The following is a 13231-nucleotide window of genomic DNA, read 5'->3' as shown; positions in this document are numbered from 1 at the left end:
TCCTTTATCTTTTGGATTAAGTTCAAACTCCTCAGCATGGCATTTAAATACAGTCTTTCTTTCATGAGCTGACTCTTGACTATATCTCCAGCTTCATCCCTGTCCCAGAGCTCTGACAGCTCCTGTGGATGCTTTCTAATACTACAGCTATAGACATGTTTCTCTAACTATAAAGACGTTTTGTTTATTTGCCTAGCAAATATCAAGAGCTACTATTTACTAAGCCTGCTTTGTGCCAGATCCCATACTGGATGCTTTACATTACACATACATAATCTTTCATTCACTTCTCACAATAACCTAATGAAATAGCTACTATTATTCTCATTTTATAGCTGAGGAAGCTAAAGATCACTAGATGTCACTTAGGTAACATCATAACAAAGTTAATGGCAGAGCTTGGACATGAACTTAAAGCTGTTTGACTCCTGTACTTTAAAAACTATTACACTAACAGCATTCAGTAGATGTTTATTAATTAGTTCTCCATCTTCTTCATTCTATGAACACCTGTAAGGCACAGATGTCAGAGGTAAAAATGTATACAGAAGCATGTTAATGTCACAGATGCCTGATATTTAGAAACTATTTTAAAACTTGAGTACCTACCTGCATGAGATCTTGAAGGCTCTCAAGAAAAGAAATCTCTGCTTCTACCATATAAAACTCTGCCAGGTGTCTCCGGCTCTGAGAATTCTCTGCTCGGAATGTTGGACCAAAGGTAAACACTTGAGTAAAAGCTCTGCAATTCAAGATTAACAGTGCAAAAATAGGATTCACATGATTAATTTTAAGTATTTAAAATATTCAGTAAGCTCTTAAGAAAAAAAAAATGTTCTGCGCCTCTGTCTTGTCCACAAATCCACACATATTAGCTGCTACATTTCTTTAATGGGTGATTATAATAGCTCCATTAAAAATGTTACATTTATAGAAACCATTTTATTCCAAAGGAATTTGCAAATGCTTTACAAACCCTATGGCTTACTAAATATAGAATTATAACCACTTCTGGATGCACTCTACTGCAGCTGCCTTAAACAGCAGGCAACTACATTTCACAGCAATTGAGAACAAAGTAAAGGAAAAATACCACAGCCCAAGAAGCCACACAGAGAATCTAGATAGTAACAGTTAAAACCAGAATTTCATGTGGATAAGGCAAGCCAATCATTTTCTAAATATACGAAAAAAAAAATCAGATATGTATGGTGATTTGCCTTGCTAGGCCTACTCAAGTCCTTTACGCCCACCTAGGAGTTTTAATCAATGCTCAGTGAACCCTGACATTTGAGGGGTGGGGTGGATTTTAAGAACTGTCTGCTTTACTCTCTGGTTTTCAAGAAGGGCTATAGTTCAACAACATAAATGGGGAAAAAATTCTTATTTTTAAATTTCTGCAGAGAAGCGAATATGACACCTTCATTCTTTTTTTTTTTTTTTTTTTTTTTGGCGGTACGCGGGCCTCTCACCGCTGCGGCCTCTCCCATTGCAGAGCACAGGCTCCAGACGTGCAGGCTCAGTGGCCATGGCTCACGGGCCCAGCCACTCCGCGGCATGTGGGATCCTCCCAGACCGGGGCACGAACCCGCGTCCCCTGCATTGGCAGGCGGACTCTCAACCACTGTGCCACCAGGGAAGCACCCCCCTTTTTAAAAAATTTATTTATTTATTTATTTTTGGCTGCTTTGGGTCTTCGTTGTTGTGCGCGGGTTTTCTCTAGTTGCAGTGAGCTGGGGCTACTCTTCATTGCGGTGTGTGGGCTTCTCATTGCAGTGGCTTCTCTCGTTGCTGAGCATGGGCTCTAGGCCCACAGGCTTCAGTAGTTGTGACATTTGGGCTCAGTAGTTGTGGCACACAGGGTTAGCTGCTCTGCAGCATGTGGGATCTTCCCGGACCAGGGATCGAACCCATGTCCCCTGCATCAGCAGGCAGATTCGTAACCACTGCGCCACCAGGGAAGTCCCGAGGACCAAGTAATCTTTGAATTTTAAGGTTTTGCTAGAACAAAACAAGAGGTTTGGGGCTTCTTAGCTGTTATCCTCAACACTCTTCATTTATCATCAGTCAAATAATATCAAGATCAGAAAACAGTACAGAAAACGGACTGTAGATATACATACCAGTTTTTTTTTTTTTTATAGTAAAGATACTCTGGGAAATTAAACAGTAAAACAATTATAGTGGAAATCATGAGATTTATTTTTTCTTTCAAAGGCCATTTCAGTTAAGGCCTAGTTGGTAAGAAGCTTAGGAATTTGTTTTGGTTCTACAGCCACCTTTCTGAGACCATGATCAGTTAACCACCGAGAATCTTAGTTTTTAAGGGAAAAACAAACCGTAAGAATTCAAAATATTACTATGATAACCTCTCTCCCAAGATTCAGATCCAGAGTTGGCTACTAGAATGTTCCTAAAAACATTGGCCTTACCTTGTCCAAAATGAAAACTCTTGCCTTGCTCCCCAAAACAAGCAAAAACAAAATAATGAACAGTACATTTTCCCCAGCTCTGTTAATCTCAGTTAACCCACCTCGTCACCCAAACCAGATCCCCATCCCTCCCTCACCGCCCACACACTTCCCTATCATATTGATCACAGAATTATATTGTTTATACCTAGGAAAACTCTTGCAGATCTAGAGACTCTTCTTTATTTCCACAACTTTGTCTTAGTGTCAACTCTTGTGTGTGCCACCTGCCTTTCTTCCTCCAGTCCCAAGCTACTGGAAGTTTTCAAACTCAAATCTATCGGCCCTAATTTAAAAATCTTCAATGGTTCTCCCCTACTCAAAGGTTAAAATTCAAACTCCTAACTTTGACTGGACCTTCCTTCACAAAGCCTTTTCTCCAGCACACTGTGGATACTCTCCTTACATGCCCCACATGCCTTTAGGCTTTTTCATTGGCGGTCCCCTCTCTGTAGTGCCCGTCCTTTGTTCCTCTCTCTCCAAATGGCAAATTCCCATCCATCCTTCAAGACTTGACTTAAATGTCACTTTCTCTTTGTAACCTTACCATACACCCCCAAATTTATTGTTCCCTCCTTTCTATGACTAACACTTTGTTTATACATTATACAGACTGTATCACTTAGAAATATAATTGTGCATTTTGTATCTTTCTCCCTCAATAAACTATGAAATATTCTACAGTAGGAAAACTGTTTTATTCATCTTTGCAACTTCAGTGCCTAAGATAAAACAGGTGCTCAAGTTGAATGAATAATAATGAGGACGACAGGCTTCTTCACTTGTAAACTGGAAAAGCACAACATCCTTATAAACAGTAACATCACAAATAATGCACAGAAAAATACTCAGATATATTTTACTGTGGCTGTTACTCAATAGCTAAAATGGGGCTTCCCTGGTGGCGCAGTGGTTGAGAGTCCGCTTGCCGATGCAGGGGACGCGGGTTCGTGCCCCGGTCCGGGAGGATCCCACGTGCCGCGGAGCGGCTGGGCCCGTGAGCCATGGCCGCTGAGCCTGCGCGTCCGTAGCCTGTTGTTCCGCAATGGGAGAGGCCGCAGCGGTGAGAGGCCCGCGTACCGCAAAAAAAAAAAAGAAGAAAATGGGGAATAGCTAAAATGGGTCAAACAAGTTAGGTCTGCCCCAAACAATAAATTCAAAAATTACAGGACCTCGAGCTTCTAATCTATGACTATGCAAAAAAACGACATTCTTTTCTGGCACTGCATCACAGGAAATTGTACATACAGATGTTCACTAATAACAAAGAATATTCTATTGAAATTTTCCAGGGCATGAATAGAAACTCCATGGCATAGGTAGAATTTACTTTGGAGCCTCTAAGGAAGACTTCTAAGAAATGGGCAGTTATCACCCTGAAATACAAGGAGGCCAATGGGATTGCTATTCACAAGAGACACATTATATATGTATTAAGGTACTAGATACAGAGAAAACAACGGTATCTAAAAAGAACGACAGATTCAAGTCACAAGGGCACCTACTTCTCACATGGATAGGGAGGGAGCTCCAAGATGTTTAATAGGGATTTTTAATTTAATAATGGTTAATGATTTTCTCTAGCAATACACGGTAAACTCTCTTGTATAAAATATAGAAGAGGATCAACGATTTTTATTTTAGTAAGGATTAGATTCTAATTGTGGTACCCAAAAGTTAAGTATTATTCTAATGGGGTAAGTAAAAAATCAATGACCATGGTGCTTTCTCTGAATTAACAAAAATATAAAATAAGCTGGAAGGTATGTTGACAAATTCCCTAATTTAGCATCAAGTTGTTAAGCAGATGAATGTTTAAATCATTCAATAAAGATCACCCCAGGTCAGCGTCCAGTGTTCCATAATACAGTAGTGAAAGTAGTAGTAGTGATAGTGGCTACCATTAGCAAGTGCTCCTTGTGGGCCAGGCATTAGATGTGAGAATCTTACAGTTAACTCCTTTATTATAACTCAATAAAGGATATATTGTTACTTCTATTTTTCAGTCTAAGAAATTGAAGTTCAGAGAGGTTAAGAAGCTTTTCCAAAAGTCACAGAGTCATAGCCTAACAAGTGGTAGAGGCCAGATTCAAATCTAGCTCTGACTCTAATGATCACAGCCTTCATTATGATATTAAAATAATGATGCTCATAACTGAACACGGACAAACCCAGTAAATAAGAGAGAAAAATTTGTAATATGCACTCCCCGCCTTCTCAAAGATAACTAGGGTGAGTAGTTTGTTGTATTTCTCTTCCTTGTGAATAGCTTGTTTTATGTATTAAACTTATAGCTCCCTAGGATATGTTGCTTTCATGCAAATAATGAGAAGATAAATTTTAATCAATATTTTGTAAACTTCAGCAAGACATTTAGCCTTTCTGGTCTTCAAATTCTTACATGAGTGGGAGGTGCAGGCAGTTTGGCATTATTCTCTAGTACCTTTTACAATAATTTTGTTTCTAGGTCCATGTGAAATCACTATTATTTTAATTTATGCTGATTTCTTCTTTTTGCTGTCTTCCACACACATGAAAGCAATTTGCAGCAAGGCTTGGCCCAAGCCACAGTTAAAATAAGATCTGAGAACAAGGCCATTACTAAAATAAGACACAAAACCAGGTGAAAGGCCAGTACTGCTGTGAGAAGAGACCAGCAGAGAAAGAAAACACTCAGTACTAAGAATCATTCTTGTGCCAATTATGGAGAAAGGAAAGCTATATATGGAAAGTCCATGAGCTTGGAGTTGATGTTTAAGATAGCAAAAGTACATTCAATACACATCAGCTAAGATAGCTACAAAAATGGCTTTTTAAAAATAAAAAGTAAAGTTACCAAAAAAAGGTTCTGCAAAGGTCACTTTCTCCCTTGTGTGGAGTTTTATGAAGCCCTAAATTGGCAAGTGGATTATTATAAAGTAGTCACTGATTGCTTTGCCATTTATTCCTTCTGGCCCTGAAATTTAAGAGCTAATCTTTATATTTTGAAAGAAAAGAGGAATTACTGCCTTCTTAGCTGGGGAAGAACTTATTCTTCAGCATAAGGGGGATCAGCAACTTTCCCTATGGCCGCCCACTCCCAACCTCCTATCACTTCCCTACTGTCATTCAGGAAACATTCATTGAACTGAAGTGAACTCACAGACAACTTTAAACTGACTTTTAAAACAGTCTTTGTCAAGTGGTATTCCCATCATCCAGAAAACAATCATCTATTTTACTACTGCTTTGTATCCACTGGATTATCAATACTGTGACATATTTGTCACTCACTGTTTGTACATGCCTAACAGAGCAGACACCAGACACCTCCTTTTCAGCTTTCCCCCTTTCCACTATCTTGCAATAGTACACTTGGTGAAAGGGTTTATAAAGAGATGTAGCTCTCACCATTCATCAACTCTTAACAAGATGTCTTAGCGAGGATGCACTGTAAAATCTAAAAATTTCTTCTTTACCACAATTGCTAAACATTTCTGCAAAATTAATTTTCTTTAACATGTCCTAAGTATCTGATTTAGAACTGAATTTGAGGTCTAAGCAAATTTAATCTTAATTGTATAACGAGATTCAAAGTTCAATAGAGTCTGACAACAATCCTGCTAAAGGGACTGGAGGGTTGGCTACTCTTCTCTGATGAGCGTATGAACTGGGGGAGGGACATTTAGCAAAGGGAATATGAAGCACACAGGTCCTAAGGTAGGAAAGAGCCTGACAAGTTTGCAGAACAGAGGTAGGCCAGCAGCAAGACGAATGGTAAGAGATGAGGTCAAAGAGTTTGGAAGGGATCAGAACATGTAGGGTCTTCCTTGTAAGCAATGGTAAAGAGAGACTGAATTTTATTCAATACTCCTTGAAATACTCTCTCCTCTTGGAATATTTAACACTGTATTCTCCTAGTTTTCCTGTTTACCTGATCTCCACCTCTGTCTCCTTCTACATACACTAGCTATTCATTAAACACTAGCACTCTTTGAACCGTAGTCCTAGAATCTCTTTTCTCACTGTATACATTCTCCTTAAATGATCTCACCTCAGTCAATTAATTAATTTTCAATTAATTACCTATTGGCACACAATTCACAAATTTGTATCTCCTGCCCAGACTTCTTCTCTAAGCTCCAGAAGCATACATCCACCTACGTAGTCCTTTCACTTGTCACAAACAGAACTCATGCCTCCCCTGACCCCCACACTGGCTTCAGTCTTGTTCCAACCTTCCAGGTCAATCCTCCCATTTGGGTCTTTAATAACACCATGTACTACTGTTCACAGAGCCTCTTAAAATAAAAATAAATGACATATACAGATGTAATTATTTGTTTAATGTCCATCTCTTTCACTAGACTGTAAATTTCATGAGTGACCTTATCTATTCTTTGGTTCCTTATAGTATCCTCAGTTCTTAACCCAGTGCACGACACACACTAGACAATTAAAATTTGTCAAATAACTAACTGATTTTCTATAAAATATGCTGATCCCCAAACTTTGAACCTTTGAAACAGCACTGGGATGGGGGTGAGGATAGAGGAGTAAGAGGAAGGTGGTAAACAGAATGTCAATTACTAAGCAAAAAATTCTGCTATTCCCTGAAATAATTTTTCACAGAAGGCACTAGGAGATAAAAGAATCAGTTTTTTGAAAAGACTGCCCATATATTATTTTTGCTCTGTAGGCAACAAGTATATCTTTGAAAAGGACTAGAGCAGATGAACATCTCTAGTAAGCAAAGATTTTACTTTTTGAGAAACTAAAGTATTACCACATGAAAAAATTTCCCTTAGTCTTATTCTATGTAAACAGAGAAGCACCTGCCTCTTTGGCTTCTGCGAGTGGATACCAACATGTTAAGACAAGTATTGCTATTTCATCTTTCCTGTAATGATGGACTCTTCAGAGGGCTGACTGAATTTAGAAAATAACATTAAAAAAAATTTATTTATTTAGGCTGTGTTGGGTCTTCATTGCTGCATGTGGGCTTTCTCTAGTTGTGGCGAGTGGGAGCTACTCTTTGCTGTGGTGCACGGGCTTCTCTTGTTGCAGAGCACGAGCTCTAGGCCTGTGGGCTTCAGTAGTTGTGGCACTTGGGCTCAGTAGTTGTGGCTCGAGGGCTGTAGAGCACAGGCTCAGTAGTTGTGGTGCATGGGCTTAGTTGCTCCGTGGCATGTGGGATCTTCCCGGACTAGGAATCAAACCCGTGTCCCCTGCACTGACAGGCAGATTCTTAACCACTGTGCCACCAGGGAAGTCCCAGAAAATAACACTTTTCTCAAGGGTCAAAGTTTGCTAATTGTTCTTTCTAACTGTGTATTTGTCCTCACATTTTTAACAAGATACTAAAATCACCTTTTAAAAAAGGTATACATTTTGTCAACTGCATCTACTCATGCCTAGATTATCCCTCTTGTATTTCTCATATTTAGCAGTCCTTGTACTGAGGATCATGAAAGAGACCATGTGAGAACTTTAATTTAGGTACATGTACCACATGGTATTTACATGTTATTTTAAGTCTACAAAGATTTCAAAGGTTTTCTGAGGCCTGATACTGTAGCAGTAGATGAGTCATTATGGCATTGAACTATCAACAATTTCCTGGGCTCAAGTCCTGTACTGATGACCCATACTTTTTAAAGGTCATCACAGTGATTAAGCCTGTACTCTAAACACCTAAATTGAAATTCTGGGCCCTCCACTTATGAACTAGCCAAGTTAACTTCTTTGAGACTAAATTTTCCCATGTGAAAATGAAGTTAAGTATATATTTGTCATGAGGTTATTATAAAGATGAAACAATATGTAAAAAGTTTAATGTAATATTAACTATATGGTAAGTGTTCAACAAATGGGTAAGAGTTTTGTTTGTTTTTGTTTTTTTGTGTGTGCATCTCCTTTCTTTCCAAAGGTCTACAGCTCTGATTTGGTTGGTCTCAAGATCTCTTTATACTTTCAGTCAGTGCAAGAGATTTTGCTTATGTAGGTTATGTCTACCAATACCTATCATTAAAACTGATAAAATTTAAAAAAATTTATTAACTCATTTAAAAACAATGATAAACCCATCCTATGTCATAAAAACATCTTTTTAATAAAAATTCATAAGAGGAGTGGCACTGTTTTACATTTTTGTAAATCTCCTTCATATCTGGCTTAATAGAAGACAGCTGGGTTCTCATATCTGCTCATGCATTCAATCTGTTCTGCTATCACATGTTATGAAGACTTCGGAAAACTTCACTGTATACTCAAGAGAGAATAAAAATGAAAAAGACACAAAATAGCAGCTTACTATTATTATGAAAATAGTTTTCATCTCAAAGGACTTCTCTGAAAGGGTCTCAGAGGGCCCCAGATCAAACTTTGAGAACCACTACATTAGGCAATGATCCTTAAGGAGGAGTATTAGTATTAATTCTGGGCTTTACCTCTGGAGACTTCCATTCAGAAAATCTAGGGAGGGTTCTGGTCATGAGTATATTTAAAAGTTCTACAAGTAATTATTATATGAACTCCTGATTAAGAACTACTACCTTAAAAAAAAGTTAAGATCACTAATCAATATACTTAAAAAAATTTTTGGTGGCTATAATTTTTTAAATGGACAATAACATGTGTTGGTGAGGATGTGGAGAAACTCCTTGCACGTGCTGATGGGAATGTAAAATCGTGCAACTGCTGTGAAAAAGTCTGGTGATACCTTAAAAAGTTAAAAACAGAATTATCATACGACCCAGCATTTCCACTCCTGAGTACAAACACCAAAGAAATGAAAACAAGTGTTCAAAAAACTCCCTGTATGTGGATGTTCAAAGCAGCATTTTTCATACTAGCCAAAAAGCAGAAACAATCCAAATGTTCACCAATGGATTAATGGATAAAAGAGATGTGGTATATCCATACAATGGAATATTATTCAGCCATTAAGAGGACCAAAGTACTAATATATCCTACAATATAAATGAACCTTGAAAACATGATGCTAAATGAAAAAAGACAAATATAAAAGGCCAGGACTTCCCTGGTGGTGCAGTCGTTAAGAATCTGCCTGCCAATGCAGGGGACATGGGTTCGAGTCCTGGTCTGGGAAGATCCCACATGCCACACAGCAATTAAGCCCGTGCACCACAACTACTGAGCCTGTGCTCTAGAGCCCACGAGCCACAACTACTGAGCCCGTGTGCTGCAACCACTGAAACCCGTGCGCCTAAAGCCCATGCTCCACAACAAGTGAAGCCACCGCAATGAGAAGCCCACGCACTGCAACAAAGAGTAGCCCCCGCTGGACACAACCAGAGAAAACCCGCACGCAGCAACGAAGACCCAACGCAGCCAAAAACAAAAAAAACCCAAAAAAAAGGCCATGTACGGTATGATTTCTTTTCTATGAAACATCCAGACTAGGCAAATCCATAGAGACAGAAAGCAGAGAAGTGGCTGCCAAGGGCTAGGGAGAGGAGGGAATGGCAAATGACTGCATCACGGGTATGGGGTTTCCTTTTGGGGTGACAAAAATGTTCTGGAACTATATAGTGGTGTTGGTTATACAATGTCACTAAAAGTAAATTTCATGTTATGTGTACTGAATTTTATCAAAATAGAATTTTTAAAAAGTTTATTGAAACTAATTCTCCATTAGTCACTTTACACGTTTTATTTCATTCCTGCCATTCTGTAAGGAGATAGCAAGTGGTGCTATCTACTCTATAAGGCAGGTGATTTCACTTCATTTACAGTGGAAGAAACTGAAGCTTAGACAAGTTAAGTAACTAGTACAGAGCAGCATAGCAAAGCTGGTTTTAACCAACGCAATTGACTCCATGGCCCACTTTCTGTCGTGCTGCATGTGTGCACTCTTCAAAACTGACAAAGTACAGCGCAGATGATCAACGGTCACATAAAGCCACAAAACAATACCATGTGCTCCAAGGAGAAGTTTTGTACCTTAATGTCACTGTTATCTGATTGGTTTTTGCCTCTCTATACAAGGTCATTTCATTCTTGGTGGCTGTTCCTGATACACCTTCCTTCTTCCACTTGTTATGTCTGCAAGTGTCACTTCCTACCACTTAAAGCTGCTTTTTTCTGTCTTATGCTTTATCTACAGCCCCTCCTTAGTGGAAAGGGGACAGTCATTTATAAGCTTTGATGGTCAATCAGGATGGTTTTTCACTCCATTTTAGGTTACAAAAAATGATAACACGTAACACTGTGGATCCTAAAAGGTTAAACTTGAGTTAAAGGAGGCTTTGTTAGAAATGCTTAGATGACCTAGAGTAGTGGTTCTAAAACTTTAGCACGATTAGAATCACCTAGGGCTTGATAAAACACAGCTTGCTGGATCCCACTCTCAGAATTTCTGCTTCAGTAGGTCTTAGGGTAGGCCTGAGAGTTTATATTGTTACAAGTTGCCAGGTGATGCTGACGCTCCTGGTCCAAGGACAACACTTGGAGAACAAGTGACCTAGAGTGGTTCTCAATCTTGGCTGCATAGAATAATCTATGGTATCAATACTTCAGAAAACAATCTTGATTCAATGCAATCCCTATCAAATTACCAAAGCCAGTTTTTCACAGAACAAGAACAAAAAATCTTAACATTTGTATGGAGACACAAAAGACCCCGAATAGCCAAAGCAATCTTGAGAAAGAAAAATGGATCTGGAGGAATCATGATCCCTGACTTGAGACTATACTACAAAGTTACAGTCATCAAAACAGTATGGTGCTGCACAAAAATAGAACAATAGGTCAATGGAACAGGATAGAAAGCCCATACATAAACCCACGCACTTACAGTCAATTAATTTAAGACAAAGGAGGCAAGACTATACAATAGTGGAAAGACAGTCTCTTCGACAATGGTGCTGAAAAACTGGACAGCTACATGTAAAAAAATGAAATTAGATCACTCTTTAACACCATACACAAAAATAAGCTCAAAATGGATTAAAGACCTAAATGTGAGACAGAACACTATAAAACTCCTAGAGGAAAACATAGGCAGAACACTCTCTGACATAAATCGCAGCAATATCTTTTCCAATCTGTCTCCCAGAGTAATGGAAATAAAAATAAAAATAAACAAATGGGACCTAATTAAACTCAAAAGCTTTTGTACACCAAAGGAAACCATAAACAAAACAAAAAGACAACCCACAGAATGGGAGAAAATATTTGCAAATGATGTGACCAACAAGGGATTAGTCTCCAAAATTTACAAATGGCTCATGAGGCTTAATGTCATCAAAACAAATAACCCAATCAAAAAATGGGCAGAAGACTTGAATAGACACTTTTCCAAGGAAGACATATGCATGGCCAAGAGACACATGAAAAGATGTGCGACATCACTAATGATTAGAGAAATGCAAATCAAAACTACAATGAGATATCACCTCACACCAGTCAAAATGGCTATCATCAAAAAATTCACAAACAATAAACGCTGGAGAGGGTGCAGAGAGAAGGGAACACTCCTACACTGTTGGTCGGAATGGAATGTAAATTGGTACAGCCACTATGGAGAACAGTATGGAGATTCCTTAAAAAACTAAAAATAGAGCTACCATATTACCCGGCAATCCCACTCCTTGGCATATACCTGGAGAAATACATTGTCCGAAAGAATACATGCACCCTAATGTTCACTGCAGCACTGTTTACAATAGCCAAGACATGGAAGCAACCTAAATGTCCACTGACAGAGGAATGGATAAAGAAGGTGTGGTACATATGTACAATGGAATATAATTCAGACATAACAAAGAATGAAATAATGCCATTTGCAGCCAACACTGATGGACCATGGACCTAGAGACTGCCATACTGAGTGAAGTAAGTTAGACAGAGAAAGAGAAATACCGTATGATATCGCTTATATGTGGAATCTAAAAAGAAATGATACAAATGAACATATTTACAAAACAGAAAGAGACTCACAGACTTAGAGAATGAACTTATGGTTACGGGGGTTGGGGAGGCTGAAGGGAAGGAATAGTTAGGGAGTTTGGGATTGACATGTACACACTGCTATATTTAAAAAGGATAACCAACAAGAACCTACTGTATAGTACAGGGACCTCTGCTCAATGTTATGTGGCAGCCTGGATGGGACGGGAGTCTGGGGGAGAATGGATACATGTACATGTATGACTGAGTCGCTTTGCTGTGCACCTGAAACTGTCACAACATTGTTAATTGGCTACACTCAAATATAAAATAAAAAGTTAAAAAAACAAACAAACAAACAAAACCCTAATCTTGATGCCCAGAAAAACCAATTAAATCTGCTTTTCTGGGGACTTGAGCTGAAATCTGATGCATCTGTATTTTTAAAAGAGCTCTTGAGACATTCCAACCACTGATCTAGACCTTCTAATTACCAATTATGATTGAAGGTAAAAGGTACAAATGATACAAAAGGTGTTATTTCACAAAAAGGGTACGATTTGCATAAAAGCTATGGACTAAGAATGAAATACAACATTTCTAATATTCCTGACAGATTCCAAATCAGAGCTTGGTCTATAAACATAAAAGCACAAAGGGACCATGGCAGACTAGAAACAGAGGCAAGTTCCCTTCAAAGGAGCATTTAGACTATAGAAATAATGCAGAAAAGTCTCTATTTCTTTGCATTCATCTTCCCTGAATTCTAGAAGGTGGGGGAGTGGGAGAGGGAGGGGGTGGAGGCAGAGGAAGGAGGGAAGAGGAGAAGAGGATGAAGACAGACACAAACAGAATAGAGAGAAATGTTC

At 38.7% G+C, this 13231-nt stretch overlaps 1 protein-coding gene across 3 annotated transcripts in view; it reads right to left on the bottom strand.

The window, feature by feature from the left end:
* The window catches only part of NARS2 (asparaginyl-tRNA synthetase 2, mitochondrial), a 139679-nt gene that overhangs the window by 35419 nt on the left and 91029 nt on the right, over positions 1 to 13231 (bottom strand). For 2 of the 3 annotated variants that reach the window (XM_007455291.1, XM_007455290.1), the window contains exon 7: positions 610 to 742. In XM_007455291.1, coding sequence (XP_007455353.1) covers positions 610 to 742 — 133 coding nt within the window. Of the gene's footprint in view, positions 1 to 609; positions 743 to 1282; positions 1291 to 13231 lie in introns of those variants that run through there. The other variant, XM_007455292.1, reaches the window with a different exon arrangement.

The sequence above is a fragment of the Lipotes vexillifer genome, unplaced genomic scaffold (assembly GCF_000442215.2).
Source record: "Lipotes vexillifer unplaced genomic scaffold, Lipotes_vexillifer_v1.1 scaffold276, whole genome shotgun sequence".
Classification (NCBI taxonomy): Eukaryota; Metazoa; Chordata; class Mammalia; order Artiodactyla; family Lipotidae; genus Lipotes; species Lipotes vexillifer.
The sequence above is the reverse complement of the archived record's forward strand: the minus strand, read 5'-3'. Positions and strand labels throughout refer to the sequence as shown.